This window comes from Thamnophis elegans, chromosome 11 (genome assembly GCF_009769535.1).
Source record: "Thamnophis elegans isolate rThaEle1 chromosome 11, rThaEle1.pri, whole genome shotgun sequence".
Lineage (NCBI taxonomy): Eukaryota > Metazoa > Chordata > Lepidosauria > Squamata > Colubridae > Thamnophis > Thamnophis elegans.
This window is the reverse complement of record NC_045551.1, coordinates 15,313,836-15,336,594: the sequence shown is the minus strand read 5'-3', so window position 1 is coordinate 15,336,594 and position 22,759 is coordinate 15,313,836. Positions and strand designations below refer to the sequence as shown.

General features: G+C 39.9%; 1 protein-coding gene across 2 annotated transcripts in view; it reads right to left on the bottom strand.

Moving 5' to 3' along the window:
- Nucleotides 1–2,434: 2,434 nt before the first annotated feature.
- The window catches only part of SUCO (SUN domain containing ossification factor), a 105,280-nt gene continuing 84,955 nt past the window's right edge, over nt 2,435–22,759 (bottom strand). For both annotated transcript variants that reach the window (XM_032226354.1, XM_032226355.1), the window contains 8 exons: nt 22,094–22,178; nt 19,519–20,655; nt 18,265–18,352; nt 15,653–15,757; nt 11,282–11,436; nt 8,828–8,919; nt 3,322–3,377; nt 2,435–3,229 (listed from right to left, as the gene is read on the bottom strand). In XM_032226354.1, the coding sequence (XP_032082245.1) occupies nt 2,786–3,229; nt 3,322–3,377; nt 8,828–8,919; nt 11,282–11,436; nt 15,653–15,757; nt 18,265–18,352; nt 19,519–20,655; nt 22,094–22,178 (2,162 nt within the window). In that variant the 3' untranslated portion in view covers nt 2,435–2,785. The remainder of the gene's footprint in view (nt 3,230–3,321; nt 3,378–8,827; nt 8,920–11,281; nt 11,437–15,652; nt 15,758–18,264; nt 18,353–19,518; nt 20,656–22,093; nt 22,179–22,759) is intronic.

The window sequence follows — 22,759 nt, the reverse complement described above, 5'->3', positions numbered from 1 at the left end:
TTGTACTCAGCATCTCTAGTAAAAATATCTTTTCTCTAACATCTAGGGCAGGGGTCCTCAAACTACAGCCTGTGGGCCGAATAAGGTCCATTAATCCATTCTGTCCTGTCCACCTGCTTACCCCCACCCTTTGGTCAAGCGCAGGACTTAATTTCACAAGTCCTGCGGGCTAGAACTGGAAGGCAAGGCCAACGTTTTCGGGCGGCAGAGTGATACTGAAGACATGGGAGGCCAAAAATGGGAACATGGAGGCCCTGGCAGACCTCCGCACACCCCATTTTTGGCTGGTAGAGTGCTTCTGGAGGTGAGGGAGGCAAAAAACAGGGCAAAAAGCTGGAAGAGTGCTGGAGGGCTGCCTGCTTGCTCACTCGCCGGCCGGACTAGTCAAGTTTCAAGCAACAAGAGATGTGTTACTTTTGGAGACACCACAGGATTGCCCCCCCTCCCACTTGCTGGCCAGCTGGTATTTGGCACACTGGACATCAGATTCCCATCACCCAGCACCAGTTCAAGGGTTCCTTCCTCCCCCCAGGAGAGAGGGAGAGAGAGATGGAGGGAGAGAAAGAGGGAGGGAGGGAGGGAGAGATTTGTTGATTGTAAGCTTTTTGGGCTGAGAAGAATTGCTGCAAAACTGAGTTTCCTGAAGTAGACCACTAGACTCCTAAACAACTTAAAAAACGATCTAGTAAAAATAAGTCAACCAAAACAGTAAAATGCAAACAAAAACAAATAAAACGCCCCCGGGAGCAAAACAAATTAAAATTTAATTTGTGTGTATTGTTTATGGCAGGGGTCCTCAATTGGCCATGCCCATCCAGTCACATGACCACCTAGCCATGCCCACCCTGCTGGTCCAGGGCCCCCAACAGTCTGAGGGACTGTGAATTGGCCCCCTGTTTAAAAAGTTTGAGGACCCCTGATCTAGGGAGTCAAGGGTCATTCTTTCCTAGGGAACTAGTTGTGGCCAGTCAGATAGGCAGCCACATGACTAAAATGGCTGCTGCTTCAGGAGTGACAAATCCAATTAACATAACTGCTAATTTTTGAGGGTCATAAATTTGAATCATTGTAATTACACTTTTGGGGTGCAGCTGTAATGGCCGTTAACAGGCTGATCATAAGTTCAGAAATGCAGGTACTGCAAATATATGAATGAGGCCACAAAGGAAGAAACTTCAAATACATTATCTATGTTAGACCTTATCTACAGGAAATCCTTAATTCACAACTAGTTGCTTAGTCACCAAAGTTACAAAGGATGCTGAAAAAGGGTCTTGTTATCCAGATTCAAATTCTGATCTCTGAGCCCCCATGGTTATGTGACTACATTTGCAGTGCTTGACATTGGTCTACATTTAAGGCCAATTACAGCATCCTGCAATTAGATGACCATAATTAAGTTTTTTTCTGGACACTGGTGTTAGCGGAAAATGGATCTACTTAACGTCTATGTGTTGACTTTACAATTGTGTTATTCACTTTACAACTACCACAAAAACTATTGTAAAATCACATGATCACTATCACATGATGACCTACTTAACTATCATGCCTTGTGACTAATTGTGGGCTCAATTACAGTTGTAAATCAAGGACTACCTGTATATTAATTAGATTAAAATAGCTAAAAAAAATTGCTTTGTATGGTAGAAGGTTGCTTGTTCAAATTTTTAGCATAAGCATGTTTGTAATTACTGTTTTCTTCAGCTACTGTTTTCTTTTGTACACTTCTTACTTCTTAGATATTACTTAATGCCTTTCTAAATCATTATGAATACAGCTGCCACAATTTCGCTTTATCATATATAAGGATGACATTATACGAAGCAGAGCACTTTATCTCCGTATTTGGCAAAGTATGAGAATGCAACACTGTAATAGCAGTAGACAGAAGGAATAGAGATAAAAATGCATCTCAAGGGACAATGGAAGCATAATAGCAGCTATGCAAACAATGATTAAAAATATTAACCGAACCCAGGAATATGCAGTGGAAATCCTAGCCCCAGAGTAAAACAAAATAAATAAACATATTTTAAATACAAGTATTCAGATTTATTTTGTAATTCACAGTTTCTACTGGCACCATAAATCTGTTGTTTATTACAGATCCTAGTGCCACAATTCTGTATGATTCACACAGTCTAACCTTTCTGACTCTCATTCTGATTTGAGTTCACTTCATAATTCATATTCTTTTATAGGTCCATCTCATTAGTCCTGTAGACTATAAAAACTAACATGAAAGATGTGAAACAAAGACTTTTAAATAAGTTACATTACATATGAAATTTAGAAAAGACATTAGATCTTTTAAAAAAAGAAAACAAGGAGGCACTGCTGAAAGTGCTCAATAAGTTAGCTTATACACTATAATCTTGAAACTTCCCCCAAAGACTGTCCTTATCATTCACTTTAGTGTACTCTCATTTCAGCAATCTGATAAAAATTAAGTCACATGAAAAAAACACATACACATTTACACAAAAAAGTGTAAAATTAGTCCCCATGTCGCTGTCTTCAATTACTGAATGATCTTCCAAGATCAGCTGCCCCCTGGATACTTTGGAATTCTTATTAACCCTAATCAGCAAGTACTAAGCATGCTGGCAGGGGATAATGGGAATTGTGCAGAACATGGCTGGGGAAAATAGATATATAAAAAAGCAGCTTTGAAAAATTGTTGACAAAATGCTAGATGCTCCTCTGTACTTTTTTAGTTTATCACCCCGTTACAATAGAATTTGTCATACAAAAATTTCCACTATGAAGTATTCAATAAAATTTAAAGGTGACCAGAAACAGCTGTGACACCAAATGTCCCCACAGTTATATCTTTGTTTCCTTTGATGATATCGTGCAGGCTTGGCAAGGACCCCGTCTTAGTCTGTATTGTTTTTATGAGTTTCTGCTGTTCTGGGGCTTTAGAACGTCTTCGTTTAAGAGTTCTCTTCTCAGTTTTTGTCTTTGGGATTTGCCCATTGCACAAACCTCTGCACGCTGAAATGCCACAGAAGTAGGACTCTTCAGATTGTGATGAGGTTTCAGAGCTTCCTTCTGATGGCAGGCTTTTGTACAAAGAATGATATACCTCACCAATATTAGAGAAGTCTCTCTGATTGGTAAAAGTCCTCTTGTTTTTTATTTCTCCATTGGCTACTTGATGGATTGGTTCAGCTACTGGCTTGACTGTTTCAATTTTCTCATTTTTGTATTTGCAATGCTTCTTCTAAAAAAGAAAAAAAATAGTTAAGTGAGGGCCTTTTAACTCTTAGAACAAGTTTTTATAATGCTGCTCTTAGGTCAGCTATAATAACATACCTTTTTTTCTGGGGAAAACTTCAATGGTTCTACTATGTAGAAGTCATCTGGATTCACTAAAACAACAAAAAAGAGATATATGGATAGTACCTTTGTACTTTTATATTTATTAGGTATATTCTTATTAAGATAGACAGTAACTTTAAAAGTCAGTAAAACCAGACAAATGATATAGCATCAATATAAGTGACAAATTTAAAGTAGATCCTGAATTTGCTCTTTGAGTAGATTTTACACTATTAAGGGCATGTTATGCACACCTAAGCTATGCTGGTTGCTATTTATAGTCAAGTCTATAGCCAAATAAATGCCCAGCAGATAATTAAGAAAATTGCAGTTTAATAAGTCCATCCACAATTAGGAGTCTCTGCATCATGTATCCTGCCTCACGTGTCATCACTAGTCTGTTCTTGAATGGCCAGAAATTGAGGGAAAAATAACTTCCTTTCAACACTGGATTTCATTTGAGAAAATTTATAGCCCATTAATTCCTGCATGAAACGGCCTATATGTTGAAAAAAATGTTATTTATCAAGTACAGAATAGTGAACTCTTCTGCACTAAAGGTTCTTGGATCCTCACACAGGAAACAAGGCCCTATTTGCTGAAAAGCACCGCTTTCACTATGCTTATCAGAACCACCAATCGTCAACAGCTAAGAAAAATGCCTCCAACAACACTCGTAGGACCGTACAGAGCAAGCTTCACAAGATGCAGGACTCCTGGTTGAGTACCGAAGCAGATGAAATTCAAAAGTTTACTGATAGAAATGATGCTAAACGGTTCTACGGAGCCCAGCCATCAGCCATCAGGGAGCTCCCCTCTATTGGACTCAGATGGTGCAACTTTAATTCTATAGTGATGGGCTGAGCACTTCCAATCTGTACTGACACGCCCATCTTCCATCAACAATGAGACAATCAACAGAATGCCCCAGATGAATATCAACCACAGCCTGGACACCTCACCATCAAAGACTGAAACCCTACAGCCCATCAGCCACCTCTCCAGTGCCAAGGCCCCAGGATTTGATGCGATCCCAGCGGAGGTCTATAAGGATAGCGGTACAGTGCTTGTCGACAAACTCACACAGCTGTTCCAGTCTTTCTGTAATCCAGGATCCATTCCTCAGCAACTGAAAGATGCATCCATTGCACACCTCTACAAGAGGAAAGGTAATCAACAAGTCCACAATAATCATAGAGGAATATCATTGCTTTCCATTGCAGGCAAGATCCTTGCAGGAGTGTTGCTGAACCGCCTGACTGACTACCTGGAACAAGGTTTATTACCTGTTGTAGGTAATACAGATGCTACCTATAACGAGATACAGTCTGGTTTCTGCAAAGAACATGGCACTGTGGACATGATCTTCGCAGCCTGACAGCTCCAAGAGAAGAATCGTGAATTGTACACCACTTTCGTGGATCTCACTAAGGCTTTTAATACTGCCAGTCGCAAAGGTCTGTGGCGCATCATGTTGAAGTCTGGATGCCCTGATAGATTCATCCCGATGATATGTCAGTTCTACGATGGTAGGAGGGCTCATGCTCTGGATGACGGAGAAGCTTCAGAGGCCTTTTCTGTTCCAAACAGCATCAAGCAAGGGTGTGTGTTGCCACTGACCTTGTTCAGCATATTTACAGCCATGCTGTCAGATGCCTTGCAGAACAGTTCCTTGGGAATTAGCCTGAGATACAGGACCAATGGGAAACTGTTCAACCTGCGAAGACTCCAGGCTATCACCAAGATAAAGGTGATTGTGCTACGTGATCTCCTCTTTGCTGACGACTGTGGCCTGAATGCTAGGTCAGAGCAGGAAATGCAAGACAGTGTAGATAAATTCGCAGCAGCATGTGACAACTTCGACCTACTCATCAACATAAAGAAGACCAAAGTGATGCATCAGCCAGGTCCAAAAGCCCAACATGAAGAGCCCATCATCATAGTGAAGGGACAAAAGCTGCAAGCAGTGGACCAATTTATATACCTTAGCAGCACCCTCTCCTGTGCAGTGACAAGTGATATTGCGGTCAACTGCAGAATCGCCAAGGCAAGCTCTGCATTTGGCAAGCTACTGACCAATGTGTGGGAATGCCATGGAATAAATCTTGCGACAAAGCTCAAAATCTACCAAGCAGTAGTGCCAACTACCCTGATGTATACCAGTGAGACATGGACTGTATACAGGAAGCACGCTAGGCAATTGAACCACTTCCACATGACCTGCCTCCGTAGAATTCTGAGGATCCGATGGTAGGACAAGGTGCCAGACACAGAAGTCCTCTCCAGAGCAGGCTTGCCATCATTTACACCATGCTGATGAAAGCCCAGACATGCTGGGCAGGACATGCTGCAAGGATGCCAGACCATCGTATCCCTAAACAGCTCCTCTATGGTAAGCTGTCTCAAAGAAAGCGATTGCACGGGGAAGAAAGGAAGCAATACAAAGACACATTGAAAGCCTCCTTCAAGTCTCCTTCAAGACACCACCTCCTGGGAAACTCTGGCGCAAGATTTATCCACATGCCACACAATGATCCACCAAGTCTGCCAGACATCTGGGAACAGAACCACCACCATAGCACAAGAGAAGCGAGCACTCCGCAAAGCCAGAGCTGCAACAATGGTGCCCACACATGTCTGCCTGACATGTGGCAGACATTTCATGCCTGTATAGGCCTTAGTAGCCACCTGCAGACACATTGTGGATAGCCCACACCCTACTAGATGTCAAGGTCCTCTTAAAACACGATGGACTAATATCATTTATCAAATATCATCAAGATGAAAATTAAGAAAAATCATGTATAATTTCTGTGAATTAGATGTCTCTTAGAATTAGACCTTACACATCACTGTCCATTCTTTTATGGAATATGGCAGAAGAGGCAGAGAAACATGGTCTATGTAGCATGGGTCCCCAACCCCCAGGCTGTGACCCGTTCGGAACTGGACTGTGGAAGTGGTGCTTCTGGAGCTGTGTGCTCATGTGTTCACCCGCTGCTTGCTCTCCCCCCCCCCCCCCGCATTGCTTTGCAAAGCCAGAAAGATTGGAGTCCATTGGTCTATATAGGATGGACCTTGTGCAGAAGGAAGGGGCACTTTCTGATCTGGGCATAAGAGATGGTAGTGCAGTGGTAAGATGATCCTTAGGCAGAGTTCTTTTAGTTGGCTGAGGGTATCCTGTTCCAAACTGCCCAATTATGTGACTATTTGGTATACTTTAAACTGTATATTGTAGTCTTTAAATTGCGCACTCCATATTAGGTCCATAGTGTATATCAAATGATATACAGGAAGGAAAAGTACCCCCAAAGTAGAAACGTATCTTTATACCTGTCTCTAACCAAGATACACCATAAGAGTGTTAAATAGGAGAGAAGGAAAAGCTATGACATTGGTAGGAATGTAATGCTTTGTTCACAAAAGCAAGGTAATTGTCAAAACTAGTTCCTACGGTATAATCCTATATTGCATCAATAGAATTAAAGGATAAATATCAAAGGAAGCCATCACACCTCTCTACTGTGTTGGTCAGGATACACCTAGTATATTCTATTGCAAGGGTGTCAAACTCGATTTCATTGAGGACCGCATCAGGGTTGTGTTTCACCAGGGTGAGCATGGCCAGCTCAACATCATGTTGGGGGCGCCTGTGGTGGCCCAAGTGCTCTGCCAGTGAAAACAGATCTTGGGAGGGCTGAGGGCAGCCCTTCCGAGCTCAGTTTTTGCTGGCTGAGGCACTGCGGGCCAGTCCTTTGCTGTTTCCAGGGCGGCCCCACGGGCCAGATCTATGCACCCCATGGGCCAGATACGGCCCCCACCCCTTGAGTTTGACACCCCTGCTCTATCGCATTTACAGAGCATTATAGGATGGACATACTGAAGCCTGGCCAAATGACAGCAAGATTCTGATAAGAACAATATTTGGGAAAATTGAACAAGACTAGCCTGGAGAAGAGAAAATTATGAGAAGATATAGTAGTTGTCTTCAAGTTTTTCAAAGGTATCATGTAGAAGATGAAGCCAAATTGTTCAACGCTATTCCAGTAAACAAGTATTGGTGGATTTATATTTTAATGAAATAAATTTAACTGGACATCAGGTAAAATCTTCTAATGATAAAAACCTGTTTAATAATGGAACAGGCAGCTTCAGGACTCTCCTCCAGTAGAGATATTTAAACAGAGGCTGGATGTACAATACATCTGCCGGAAATGCTGGGATAATGGATCTTTCCATTGAACAAAGATTGAACTAGATAATCTCTAAGGTACAGCACAGTCTAAGATTCATTGTTGAAGGTAAATCAATGGACAGATTTAATTAGCAATCAAAGGGCTAAAATCTGTTTCAGAAAACATAGTGTAAGCTAGTGGTTATGATTGTCTATGAAAGCAGGTATCCATAGTTGCATGTTATGCACCAATGAAAAACAAATGAACCAAAAATGAGTTCTACAAAAAAAACACATAAAACACTGTAACTGAATGAGATCCAGAACATTTTTTTTATTTTGACTAGATCACACAAATGGGATCCATGCGGGAACAAGTGAGAGTTTGATAGTATGGAAATGGTGATCAAGCTATAGAAAACTATAAGGACTGTATAAAAATGTGTTTCGTTTGAACATATAGTTGAAGCTAATCTGATCATGCATAGATATGACAAATGAATGAACAATTATTTTGATTGTTCATGAGAAAAGACTAAAATAAATAAAGTATACAAGATGATAAGAGATTCTGAATATTGGAAAGACTGCTGCCGGTAATATCAGAACTGGATCTTAGGGGGAAAATGGCACGGAGTGGAAGAAAAGAAATAAAATAGTGAAAAAAATGACTTTTATAACAAGATTTTGGAATTAAATATAAACTATAAACACCTTTTTGTGGGAATTTATTTGGGAAACATTACTTCCAAATCAATTTTGATGTACCTCTACCGCCAAGAGAGTAATCAAAGACATACATTTAAATTCCACTGACTCCTAAAGAATTCTCAACATCTGCCCATGTGCCAGTTTGCGAAATAATCTGTGGTTACTTTTCAGGGGAAAATGTCATATACTGGAACTTCAAGAAACAGGCATAATTTAAGAAATAAAACAAGACGTTAAAGCTAACGATTGAAAACCTTGAGAGCTATGTTATCTTCTATCTTTAATATTTCAACTTGGTTGAAATCTTGTCTTCTACAAGCACAATACTATAGGATCGTACAACTCTTTGTGGTGCCATGGGAAGCAAGGACTGCTAAAGTTAACAGCACTTGATGGACCTAGGTTTGCTTTATTGCATAGCTACCCAAAATATTTCTAACACATGCATATACACAAACAAACAAATCTGACTACCTATCGGAATATTTTAATTGCACTTTTATATTTCTGCAACAAATTATAATGTGTATTATGACAACTGTTCTGCACTGAAATGCAGTAGTGGTTTCACCAGCAATCTGTAGAAACAAGTAGTTAAACCATAGTTATCCTTACCTTGTTTGCTATTTAGCTGAAAAGACTGAGACCTAGTGAGTGGAAAGGAGGTTCTTCTTTTCACATTCATATCATCATAGGAGGAAATACATCTGAAGGAGAAAAACACTGCCTTAATACCAAAGGTGATAAAATAGTTTTTCCTGCTGAACTTCTAAAATCCAGTCTTCTACTCTAGAAGCATTCTGAGAAACCTATAGCTTCTATTTTCCCATTTTCATGTAGCACAAGAGCTTACTGCAAAAGCATAACATTTCTGAGTATATGCTTTATATTGCTACAGAAATTTGCATGTATGTTGAAGTTTACATATCTCCAAAGGGTATAACAATGTATAGTCTCACAGCTACTGAGCTGTATCTTCCCCTTTTTGTACTGAACATATTTGTTGGGAGTTGTGCTTCCCCAATATTTGGAGAAGCATTATGCACTTATAAGAAAGATTTATCAATTTATTTTCCTGGTTAAGCAAGATAAATTTATAAAGGTGACATTATTTCATAGCCATTAAATGTGAACATCCTTTTTAAATACAAGAGAACTTTTTACCTAAATTTATTCTGATGGATAAATGTGATAATATATTATTTCAAATCTCTTCTGATTAACAAACAAATATATGAACATATTTGTATAAAATATATGAACTCTGAAAGTGCACTCAGAAACTTTGTAAAGTGGTCCAAATGTGTTTATACAGGTAATCTCCAAATTACCACAGTTCACTTAGCAACTGTTCAAAGTTGCAACATAACCCCAACCCAGGATTTAAGAGGTTATGAATATTGCAGCACCACAACAATCGTTCACCCTTACGAACAACCTCAGAGGCATTGCAGCTTTCGCCTTACCTATTCCCACCACCAGCTTCTCTGACTCACCAATTTTGCCACTTCAAAGTGCTCCATTGCTGCTCAAACACTTTTCGCCCGGAGACTGGAAGCTTCATTTGCACACCGATGGGGTGCTTTGAAGTGGCAAAATTGCACCACCTCAGAGCACCCCTTTGGTGTGCAAGCACTTTTCACCCAGAGACTGGAAGCCACAACATATATATGTAAATGAGGGGCCATGATCTCACACAACTTAAGGCACCCATCTTCTTCTGCAGAGAATGGGCACCTGAAGTCCCACGACATCAGGGCACCCAGAAGCTTCCAGTCTGTGCATGAAAAGTGTTTGCACACAAACAGGAGGCTTGAAGCAATGTGATTTCACTGCCCAAAAGCCTCCCATCAGCGTGCAAATGCTTTTCCATGCTGAGACTGGAAGCCTTTGGAGAAGATTCACCAAGGCTGCCCACCGCTCTGAAGTGCCAGGCAGCCTTGGTGAGTCAGAGAAGCCAAGCAGGCCGTGGTCGATCTGCTCTCCCTCTACTCTCACCGCTCCGCTTTTGGAGCGCTGGGAGTAGGCAAAGAAACCGTGGCAGAAAGGCTAGAGAGGAGACAGCTTGCTAGATCTTCACAAGGTAATTGAGTCTCCAGACCTGGCATGGCAAGAGGGGGGAAGGAAGCAATTGTGGGAAGCATGAGGTATCTCAGTAGGTTGGAGAAGGCTTTGGGTGGTCTTAAGCAGCTGTTCTGTTCCATCACTAGACCCTCCCATGGCCTTCCCCACCCTGAGATACCTCATGTGCATTTAACGACCCACGCATTTGATTAGCGAATGCATGGGCGAAAGCAGGAAGTGATCACCGTCAAATTATGTTATTCACTTCTGAGAATCCTCACGTTATGAATGTAATTGGCAGGTTCCATTACATTTGTAACTCGAGGACTACATGTACAAAAGATAAGAAACTTTATACCATTGTGTACTCTACAGTCTATTTATTTTACAGAACGCATGAAGTAAAGCATGATGTGCAGTGTGAACCTAGAGAAGAATGAGAAATTAGAACTAAAATGAGCAAATGCTTGAACTGCATATATATTAGTTCTTGCTGAGTGGCTTCTAAATGCCTTACAAGGGGGAGGCAATTTTCTAGTAGCTATTTTGGTAGTTAAGGCACATAGGAGAGGGGGTAATAACATTCTGCAATTGGATGTGGCTTTCTTTTTGTGTTTGCTGTTTCAAGTATGTTAAATGGAGATCAATACTGAAATAACTTTATTTATTTTATTTCTCGCTAGAAGGATGGGCAACTGCTCTTAAGCTATATTTCATGACCTATCTACAATTTATCCTGAATGGCAAGATTCTTTCAAAAGCCATTTCATAATTTCACTTTTTCACATAATGTTCATACACAAATTTGATAATTTCACACACCATTCACTCATAAATTTCACACATCAACACATCTTCCATTCTACACATTTACAGTATATAATGAAAAGCATTTTATAGGTTTAGCCATAAGTATGTCTTAGTATGTAGTTGTTTTTAGTTTTCCTGACTGATCTAGGCTAAGATAATAAGTAACTACACATACAAACATGAGATATAAATTACCTTTTAGGACTAGGATAGTGATTACTTTTGAAAATCTTTGAGAAGTAATCATTATTCAATTCTGGTTTGTATTTGTAACGTTGCAGAAAAAGCATAAAGACTACGATGGCAGAGAATATCAAAGAAATAATGAGGTAACTCTGGTGATCTGAAACCTGAAAAAGAAATTGTAGACTGTATAATCATGGTTAAATATGGAAGCAACTACATATATGTGAGAGTGAAGGTTCGTTCTGTAGGATTGTGGGTTGGTTTCTAAACATTTTGTTACAAGACTAGGTAACATTCCCTAACTCTGCTGAAGATGTTACCTAGACTGGTAACGAAATGTTTGGAAACCAACCAACAAGCTCACAGAACGAAACTTCACCCTCATCCTACACCCAGATATTTGCCACAACATATATATGTAAATGAGTATCTATTCTGCATTATATTATGTTTTACCAATAGCTATCTAAATAATGAAATCTCTGCAATCCTCAATTATTTTCCAAATATATTTCCTCAATTGTCCTTCTATCTGTGATTTACTTTAATAACAGAATAACAAACTTGCAAGGGAACTTGAAAGTCTTCTAGTCCAAACTCCTGCCAGAGCAGGAGACTCTATACCATTCTGGACAAATGGCTATCCAGTCTTTTCTTAAAAACCTCCATTAAAGCAGCAGCCACAACTTCTGGAGGCAAGCTGTTCCACTGATTAATTGTTCTCACTGACAAGAAATTTCTCCTTAGTTGTAGGATGGATCTACAACTTGATAAGTTTCCCTCTGTTACTTGTTGTCTTGCCCTCAGGAGCTTTGGAGAAAAGTTTAACTCCCTCTTCTCTGTGACACTTCCTCAAATATTGGAAAATTGCTATCATGTCACCACCCCTAGTCCTTCTCTTTGTTAGACTAGACATAACCCAGCTCCTGCAACGCTTCATTTTTTGTTTTAGCCTCCAGCACCTAATCATGATTACTCTTCTCTGCACTTTGTCTCAACATCATTTTTGTACTGGGACGATCAAACTGGATGCAGTAGTCCAAGTGTGGTGTCACCAAAAAAGTATAAAGCAATACTAACACTTCATGTGATCTTGGTATTATCGCTCTGTTGATGCAGCCTAGGACTGCATTGGCTTTTTTGGCAACTGCAGCACATTGCTGGCTCATACCTGTGGTGCTACTGTTGCTGCGCCAAGTATCATCTATTCCAGAGTTCCCCATCGTTTCCAGCTTTGCAGACCAGCAGGAATGGGGATGGTTCTGTGCAAGCAGCTGGTAAGCATGTGCATGTCCATTTGCTCAAGCGTGCACGTGCACATGCACACCTGCTGCTCATGCAAATGGAGCATGCACACACTTGCTCACTGCTTGCACAAGTGAGGATGAGCATATGCACATGCATACTCACTGGCTGTTTCGGTGGCCCAGTTGCAAACCCCTCATGATCCACTAGTGGGCAGTGACCCACAGGTTGTGGACCTCTGGTCCATATGTGCCTTTTTTTTTGCCAAAGTATAAAACCTTACTTTTCTCACCATTGAACTGCATTTTGTTGGATAGGGCCTAGTGTTCAAGTACTTCTGGACCTTGAGCCTATATTCTAAAGTCTTGGATGCTCCCCTCAATTTGGTGTTAGCAATAGCAATAGCATTTAGACTTATATACCGCTTAATAGGGCTTTCAGCCCACGCTAAGTGGTTTACAGAGTCAGCATATCGCCCCCACAGTCTGGGTCCTCATTTCACCCACCTCAGAAGGATGGAAGGCTGAGTCAATCTTGAGCCGGTGAGATTAGAACCGCTGAACTGCAGATAACAGCCAGCTGAAGTTGCCTGCAGTACTGCACCCTAACCACTGCGCCACCTCGGCTCTTGTTTGCAAATTTGATGAGTTCCCCTTTTATCCCTTCATCTAAATCATTTGTTAAGATATTGAAGAGTACTGGACATAAAGCAGAACCTTGTGGTATCCCACTGCATGCTTCCCTTTCTGCAGATGTAGTTCCACTGAGGACTACATGATGAGTGTGGTTAGTCAGTCAGTCAGTAATCCATTTGGTGGTGATGTTGTCTATCCTATATCTTCCTCATTGATTAGTCTGGCAGAATTGACACATTCCGGGTTCCTTTGATTAACTAAAGCTGTCGGGTTTTGAAAGTACACTTCACTGTCACAGCACTTGACTTTAGAATAAGGTTTACCCCACCAAGATTCAGATAAGTCCATCCTGATGGTGTTTCTAAGATTCTTGAAACAGATGGGTATTTGGCAAGGGTGTTTGAACGCTTCTTTCAATGGTGTAGGTTTCTTTTTTCTCTTTTCCATTTTGCTGTCTTTTATTGTTTGTTCTTTTTCGGCTGTGGTGGCTCAGTGGTTAGAATTCAGTATTGCAGGCTACTTCGGCTAATTGCCGGCTGCCTGCAGTTCGATTCTCACTGGCTAAAGATTAACTCAGTCTTCTATCCTTCTGAGGTCGATAAAATAAGGACTCAGATTACTGGTGGCAATATGCTGACTAAATTGCTTAGAGAGAGCTGTAAAGCACTGTGAAGTGGTATATAAGTCTAAGTGCTATTGCTATTATTACTTTGTTTTTTAATATTTGTTTTGCTATATAAAGAAAGAACAGTACTTTTAATGTCTATATAAACAGTGTGTTGCCTGGTTACAGTTAGTTTGAGCATTATTTTATTGTTTTATAGGTAGTCCTCGACTTACAACTATTTATTTAGTGACTGCTTGAAGTTATAATGGCATTGAATGGTTCACACTGTTGCAGTATCCCCATGGTCATGGGCCAGAATTCTGGTGCTTAGAAATTGGCATGTATTTATGACAGTTGCATTGCCCCAGATAATTATCATTTGTAATCTTCCCAAACCATTTCCACAAGCAAAGTCAATGTGGGGAAGCCAGATTTGCTTAATGACTACAAAATTCATTTAACCACCAGAGTGATCCACTTAAGAACTGTGGAAAAAAGATTGTAATATGGGGCAAAACTCAGTTAACTGCCTTGCTTAACAACAGAAATTTTGGACTCAATTGTGGTAATAGCAATAGCAATAGCAGTAGACTTATATACCGCTTCATAGGCCTTTCAGGCCTCTCTAAGCGGTTTACAGAGAGTCAGCATATTGCCCCCAACAATCTGGGTCCTCATTTTACCCACCTCGGAAGGATGGAAGGCTGAGTCAACCCTGAGCCGGTGAGATTTGAACCGCTGACCTGCTGATCTAGCAGTAGCCTGCAGTGCTGCATTTAACCACTGCGCCACCTAATAAGTCAAGGACTACCTGCATGTCTACAGCATTTCCCTGGTCCACTAATTTACTCATTTGTCAAAGAATGCAATAAGGTCTGTCTGGCATAATCTGTTTTTGACAAACCAATGTTGGCTTATAGTAATTTAATTTTGTTTTGAAGTTTAATTTCTTTCCCAGGCTGCCAGGAATGTTTCAGAGTAGTTATTTGCGATTTTTATTTCCCAGATACATTCTGTGAAAGGTAAACCAAAAGAAGCTTGTTCTTCTCTGGAATGGTTCCCATGTGGCTGGAAAACAGGAAATGTGGGTTTGGGGGATGGAATAGAGGAGAGGTGATATGGTATAGAGGAGGAATTTGGAGCTAGGGTTGGAAGGACTGCACAGAATATAGGTAAGATTAGAAAAGCCTATGGAACAACCTATTTTTTTTGAGGCGGTAAAGAGTTTGTGTATGTGCATTTTTGAACTTGTATGTGTGTAATCCTGAGAAATGGCTGAAATGGATCTGGCAGACTCTTAACATGCAGAGATAGTGAGACTAAATTTGTAAGTGCCAAGAAGAAATTTGTATTTTTAAATTTCTACAATTCTCTTAAAAACTACTGAAAAATGAAAGACTTGATTATTTGCTTGTATCCAGTCATCCTAGTATAGCCTTATGTTATTAATAGGAACGGTTCTATTTATTCCATAATTGGACACAATTATGTTAGCCTATAGATATGTATAGTAGGAAGCCTGTCATGAATTTGTAACTGGTTCTTTTAATTCTTCCTATTATAAGGAGCTTATTATCCTATACAAAACATATTCAAACTACTTTAAAGTATTTTGTCCGAATTAGTTGGCAACACATAAGCATATCTTCAAATGACAAACAATTTTAGAAAACTTTTTCACATGAAAATATTAGTTATGGACTGTACAATGCATTTCAACTTATCATTTTCAAGAGCAATTACATTTTGACAGAGAAGCCATATGAACGAACTCTAATTAAAATCTATTTTCTATGAAACTAAACATCCATTACTAGTATTTCATGTTTTAAAAATATAATTATTGATACCTAAATTTTAAAACATGTTTCTTTCATATTATTCAGATGTTACCTTTCTTTTTAGTTCAGCTACTGTTGATGACAGATTGGAAACAACAAGTGTCATATTTATTAGTTGAGCCTGTAGAAGCTGTATGGCCTCTGTCTGTTTCAAATCCTAGATAAATAGTAAAAAAAAATTCCTTTTCTTAATCTTTAAAAGTATTTACTATATAGAAATGCAGAATGCTGAAATTGGATAATATAGTCCTTATTTAGCAACTACAATGGGAATTGGCAACACCATGTGGTAAGTGGGAAATCAGTGGCCACAACTGTCCTTTCTGGCTTGATATTGACAAGATTAATCAGTTTCAAACCTTGGCTTTTGCTTGTGTCCTAATACTTTTGCCCTTTGGAATGCTCATTCTGGTCCTGGGATAATTAACAAAAAGGGAATTAATGTTTACATCCATTGGAGAAGAAACGACTACATGAGAGTAATGAAGCACACAATGGGAAATACACATAAAAAGCAATATGCTGGTACTAGCAGCCACAATGCATTATACAAACAGCTTGGTATATTCTGCATTGTATGTCTGCTTTCTCTCTTGCAATCCCTTCTTTTACAATCTCTCTGCTTTGCGAAGAGAGAAGGGGAAAAAATATAAGCAATTATCCATCAATCCATCCATTTAATCTTGAACCAAAATAGATCAAATGGTCTAAATTATAGAACATGTCCAAAATCTGGAACCTATAACTCCCATGGAATTGATATTTGAAAAATTTTATGAAACATTTTATGACAAACTTCATCATAAAGCAGTTTATGATACAATATTAAATGTCATAAAACAATTCCTGTGTAGATGTTCGACTGTGCAACATGGGCTATTTTCATCTCTAAATATACATCTCTAAATATATTCCAACTTGTCCAGTGAAGGCACTATATTAGAAGTTCTATCACTATTGAATGCTTTGAGGAATCTGGTAAAGAAGTATCTCTGAAAGGATGACTGAACAGGTCATGGATTATCTAGTTTCCCGTAAAACTAAACACAAACGGACTTAGTCATGCTAATATAGTAGATAAATAAAGGTGCAATCTTATTTTTTTATTAATAAGAAATGCATGAAATGCATAATAAAGAAATGTTAACTATCCTTGATATGGCAGAAATTGTCTTTTTTATAGGTAGTCCGGTTACATCCATTTGTTGATGACTGTTCAAAGTTATAGCAGCGCTGTACTTATGAACACTGACTTATGATCAGTCCTCAAAATTCTGGCTATTGCAGCATCCCTGTGATCATGTGATCACCATTTGTCAGTTTCTCTGCTAGCTTCCCACCAGTGACATGCGGTGAGGTTTATGGCTGGTGAGGCAAAAAGAAAGAAAGCAGCTTTTGGCCGCCCCGCTGCTACTTTCGACATAGAGACGTCCCACTTCTATGTCAGACATAGCGCCGGGGCGGCCAAAAGCCGCTTTCTTGAAAGTGGCTTTTGGGCGCCCCGGCACTATGTCCGACATAGAGGCGTCCCGCCTCTATGTCAGACATAGCGCCGGGGTGCCCAAAAGCCACTTTCAAGAAAGCGGCTTTTGGCCTCCCTGCCTCTATGTCGGACATAGCGCCGGGGCGCCCAAAAACTCCTTTCTTGAAAGAAAGTGCCAGCCTGCCAGCAGAGGCGGGTAAGAGACCCGCCTCTGCTGGCAGGCTGCCCCGACACAGAGAAAGAGAGCTGGTGGGCTGCCCTCCCTGCCTCTCCTACCCCTTTCCCTCTGAGTGGAGAAACAAATACACACACACACACACACAAATTACTTACAATTACTTACAAATTACATTAATTTTGAATTCCTCCCCCTCCTTCTGACCCACATACCTTTTTCAGCTGTTTCACAATCACAGAGGATTTCAACTCTGCTCTTGCCTGCCATCATGAAGATGTAAAAATATAAAAGGAAAAAGGCAAGAGCTGCTGAGGTCAGGCTGGGCTAGCTGCTGCCAGAGTCCCCAATGGATGACTCTGCTTAACTGTTTAAAAAAGCCTCTAAAAAAACCCGCCCTCTACAGGAGGAAGCAAAGAGAACCACGTGCCTCATCTACATAAGGAATTTTTCGGCTTTTAACCCTTGCTTAACTCTGCTCGAGTGATCATAAAGTCAGACTAGATGAGGCACGTGGTTCTCCCGCCTCCTCCTGTAGAGGGCACTTTTTTAGAGGCTTTTTTAAACAGTTAAGCACTAAGCAAAGTCATCCACTGTGACTCTGGCAGCAACTACCTCAGCTACTACCTTCTTTTCATGATGACAGTGGTGAGGCTCTGCCTCCCCTGACTGCACGTCACTGCTTCCCACAAGCATGTCAATGGGGAAGCCAGCAAAGAAGGTCACAAATCACTCCAGTAAATCACTCCTGTCACTTTTTCTTTGAGAACCCTGCTATAGATCCCAGGGACATTGAGAGTGCCAGGATTGCCACTGCTAAGCAATTCAATCACATTACATCATGCTTTATGTCTGCACTGCTTAGTGACGGTAAACCTAGCTCCAATTCCCATCATAACTCAGGGACTACTTGAAAAATAAACTTGTTTCTTGAATTTCAAAACAGATAATAATTACAGATTAGTTACAGTTAAGTTACAGATAATAAAAATAGGTTTATGCACACCTGCTGTTCTGCTATGTGTGAAGTATTCTGGAGTTTTATTATTGTTTTATTAAAAGCTTTCTGCATTTCTTCCATTTGCTTTCGATACCTACAAAGTAAAAGAAAATCTTAGCATCATTTCTCATCTCTTCCCAATTTCATTTAGTCGTCATTATATCTGCACAATTAGAAAAACAAACCCCAAACCTTTGAAAATACATTGTAAGACTGCTCAACTGATGAGCACATCTTCCCTTCCAAGGAAAGGATTGTTGTTTTTAAATTTGGGACGATACCCAAAGTTGTTTTGCATGATGATTTTACAATTATACATAAAATAAAATTTGGCCATCAGAATAAAATATGCTTTCCTGATTTCTCAGACCATCATGTACATTTAACAAGATTTTTTTAAAAAAAAAACACTGTTCCCCAAGTATTGTGGACATTCCTTGTCCTTTTATTCAAAATTTATAGAAATTTATTTCTCTATGCATGAATAATTACAGTCCTCACTTAATGGCCATTTGTTCAGTGAATATTCAACTGCTCTACAGGCCCTCAAAATTCCAGCTTTGCAGCAGTTCCAGAATCATGTGAACAAAATTTGGACTCTTGGCAATCAGCTTGCACTTATTGGTTATAGCACCCCATAGACAAGTGATTTCCATTTGAAACTTTACCAGCTGGTTTACAAGCAGTCAATGAAAAAGCCAGCAGGGAAGCCCTTAGGGAAACTCAGCCTTTCTGCGTTTGCACATACTTTATCCTCATTCACACATACAACATTGTGCCCTTCTTACCTCATGCATACTGTATATCATATCTTCCCCTTTTGCATGCACAACGCATGCTCTGTGCCTTTCTTCCCCCATTTGCTCCCACATGTACATGTTATTTTCTCTTTTAGTTCCACACAATGAACCCTCCTTTCCCTGCTCTTGCTGCGCTTAGGCCACTTTGCAGCACCTCCCTCAACTTGTATGCAGCTGCACTGAGCCTCCCAAGGCTTCCTCCACCCTCTATGGCACTTCTGCTTTCCTTAAACCTGGGACTCCATCTGATTCCCCCTTGAAAACTGCACATCTCAAGTTATGATGGCAACCAGGACTGCTGGATTTCCGTTGCCTAGCAATGTGATAACCTGGCATTGTCGTTTAATATTTCATCACTTAATGACAAAATACCGATCCCAATTGCTGAGTTACTATTTTTATGAGAAATATATTTGATTTTTTTTAAAAAAGACAATAAGAATTCCATTATTGTACATACCTCTGACTTAGTTCTTCTAAGTAGCGGCTACTGAGAGACATATTTACTTCCAGGGCTTTAATGCGATTATTGAGTCTCATAAACACAGACTCTTTTTGATTTGATCCATGAACAAGATTCCCATTTGTGTAGCCTAAATCTGTAGAATTCTGAATTTCAGCATAAAAGTCTGTGGCAGTTTTTGGCAACCCACCAGAAACTGAAATTGCAAGAAATGTTTCCTCAATAGTCTCCTCATCATCTTTTATTTCCAAAGATGATGACTCCACAAGTGATACCTCCTGCTTTTCGGTTTCTGAAGAACTAACTTTTGTTTCAACACCATAGCTTTCTACATCTACTGTACATTCAGACTGTAGAACAATTTCTGTTGGCTCTGAAGAAGTTTCCATTGAGTCTTTTTCTTCTGTGTTCAACACCTTGAATACAGTTATAATACTGGATGTAGAAGGTTTCTCTGTAATAGATACTACAAGTCTATTTTCTTCAGCAAGAATTTCCTCTTGGGAAAGGATCTCTGGACTTTCAGATACATTTTCATATATTATAGGCTCAGAGGACACTTCTACTATAGATGGTGATTTGGTTCCTGTTGTAACATCTAAGAGGATGGATTGTGATACAGTCTGTGGATGACTAGGCTCCAGTTCAAAAGTAACTTCAGTCTCATTAACTGTAGTCTCATTTAAAACACTGCTTAGAACACCTACTGCCCTTTCAGATAGGTCTACAATTAAGGTATCTGATTTCTCTGAAGAATGCTCATGCAACAAAATATGCAATGATTTGGTTGGAATTAGTTGTATCTGTGAAACAGTATTAGAATTATGTTTTTCCAAAATGGTATCAGTTCTACTGTAGGGATGATGGAGAACTGCTGTTGCTGAACACCACTTGAATATGTACTCTGAAAAACGAGAAATGCAACAAGCTGCAGTCAGATCATAACAATAGATTTGTGTTTCACGCTCAAGCCATGGTATTTCCTCTTCTTGTTCATCACTTGGCAGCAGGGTCACTGTGGACTGACTGACTTCTTCTTCATATTCATGAACAAGCTGAACAATTGGTCTCTCTCCTGTCATTTCCAAAACTAATATCTCACTTTCAGTTGCCGGTGTTTCTGGAGAAACAAGTCTACAAACACAAGTTGAAAAATGAATAGAATAAATCTGCACATCAGTACATCCATTAAAAAGGTAATTACAGGAATTAATATTCTTTCACTTATTCATGAATTTCTTATTTGATATATTTCTAAGCATAGCTCCTTTCATATCCGAACCATTTTACACACAAGTTAGAATGAAAATACTAGAATGTATTTCATAATTAAATTTTTCATTTTTACTTGTGGAAGGAATGCCTCAGAAGGAAAGAAACAAACAAAACAACTATTCTCCATTTCCATTTTTCTGTTTTTCTAACTTTCATATTTTCAGAAAGAAAAAAAACTTTTTGCATAAACAAATAGAGACTTTTAATATTCCTTTAGAGTTTTAATTTTTCAAACCACATTCAGAATAGCCTAATTATCTAGCACTAACACTTAGACTTATATACCACTTCACAGTGCTTTACAGCCCTCTTTAAGCGGTTTACACAGTCAGCGTATTGCTCCCAACAATCTGTGTCATTTTACTGATCTCGGAAGGATGGAAGACTGAGTCAACCTTGAACCTGGTGAGATTCAAACTGTCAAATTGCAAGCAGCCGGCAGGCAGCAGAAGTAGCCTGCAATACTGCATTCTAACCACTGCACCACCACAGCTCTTTAAAGTAGGAGTCCCCAACCTTTTGGACCTCAGGGACCACTAAATTCATAATTTTAAATCCCGTGGACCACTAATATGATCTGCCCAATGACTGGCTGGGCGGGCTTGGCTAGGTGGTCATGTGTCTGTGTGGGCATGGCAAACTTAATGTTACTCAAGTTGAGGGGCGCCTTGCCAACCTCTACTCGCCCCCCTCCAACCCCCACCTCGCCTGGCCAGGCTCCTTAGGGCCCCAATAGGAAGCAGTTTTTGGAGCTAAGCAGCCACCATAAGAAAGAGTTGGCAAAACAGCTGGCTCAGTTCAAACTGGATCTGACTGAGAAGGAGGCTCAGTAGAAGCACCTCACTGAGGACTATGAGCATAGACTTTCCAAGCAGAGGGAACACCTGCAGGAGTTCAAGGCCAGGTATCTGGAGGCTCAGCAGGCTGAGATGGTCAGCCAGTTCCAGGCCATGATGCAGTCCCACTGGAACAAGGCCCTCCGGCTCTTTGCCACCAGCAGTGCTTCCCTCCAGCAGTCACCCAAAGCTCTGCACCAGGAGGCTGAAGCAGACCCCAATTCAGAATTTCTGCCCCCCTCCGACCTGCACAAAGACACCAAAGAGGGAGACGCTCTGCAGCAACACAAATGTTCATTGCACATATCCATCCCAGGGGGCGTAGTTTGAGGACCCCTGATTTAGTGCAATATAAAAAATGCAAATAATTTTTCGGCGGACCACCAAAATTTTCTCATGGACTACCAGTGGTCCATGGACTACCATTTGGTGACCACTGCTTCAAAGCACACATTACTTACTCTAAAGAAGGAACAGTAGTTGGCTCTGGTAGTTTGGGTGTTTCTCTGGAAGTGGCAGTTGTGTTTTCAGAAACATTCTTGTTTCCTATTGAAAAGACATACCAATTTAATTATATGAAATTTCATTGAACTGGCTTTATGATTACAGAAGAAATTGTTTTTAATTTACTAGTATTGTATTCAATATGCAATATATATTGTTGTAAGATTTACACATTCTTTCACTACAGAGGATCTAGAATAATCAGTAATCGTCTCAATTCCACAGACATTTTTCAAAGAAAGTTCATTTTGCCTCCTCACAGGGCAGGATCTTATGAGAGAGATTGTAGAAAGTGAGGGATGTGGTTTTAATCAAAATATGCAAGAATTGTTACCTAGGCAAAGGGGGCTGAAACATTACATCTTGAGAAGCAAGATAACATCCAGAAGTGGCTCAGACAAATAATACTGGGATGTTAAAAGCACAAGCAGATTTGCAAGATTCTCTTGTAGTTTGGTTCTAGTCATCCTGTGGAGTTGATTTTCTGGTCCGGTCTACCAAGTGGGACTGACATATATTTAAAAAAAAGTTCTTTTGTAAATGTTTTTGGTCTATGGATAGCTGCACTCTGGTTTTTTTTTTGTTCCATTCTAGTTTTTATTTTTTACATACACACTCAAAAC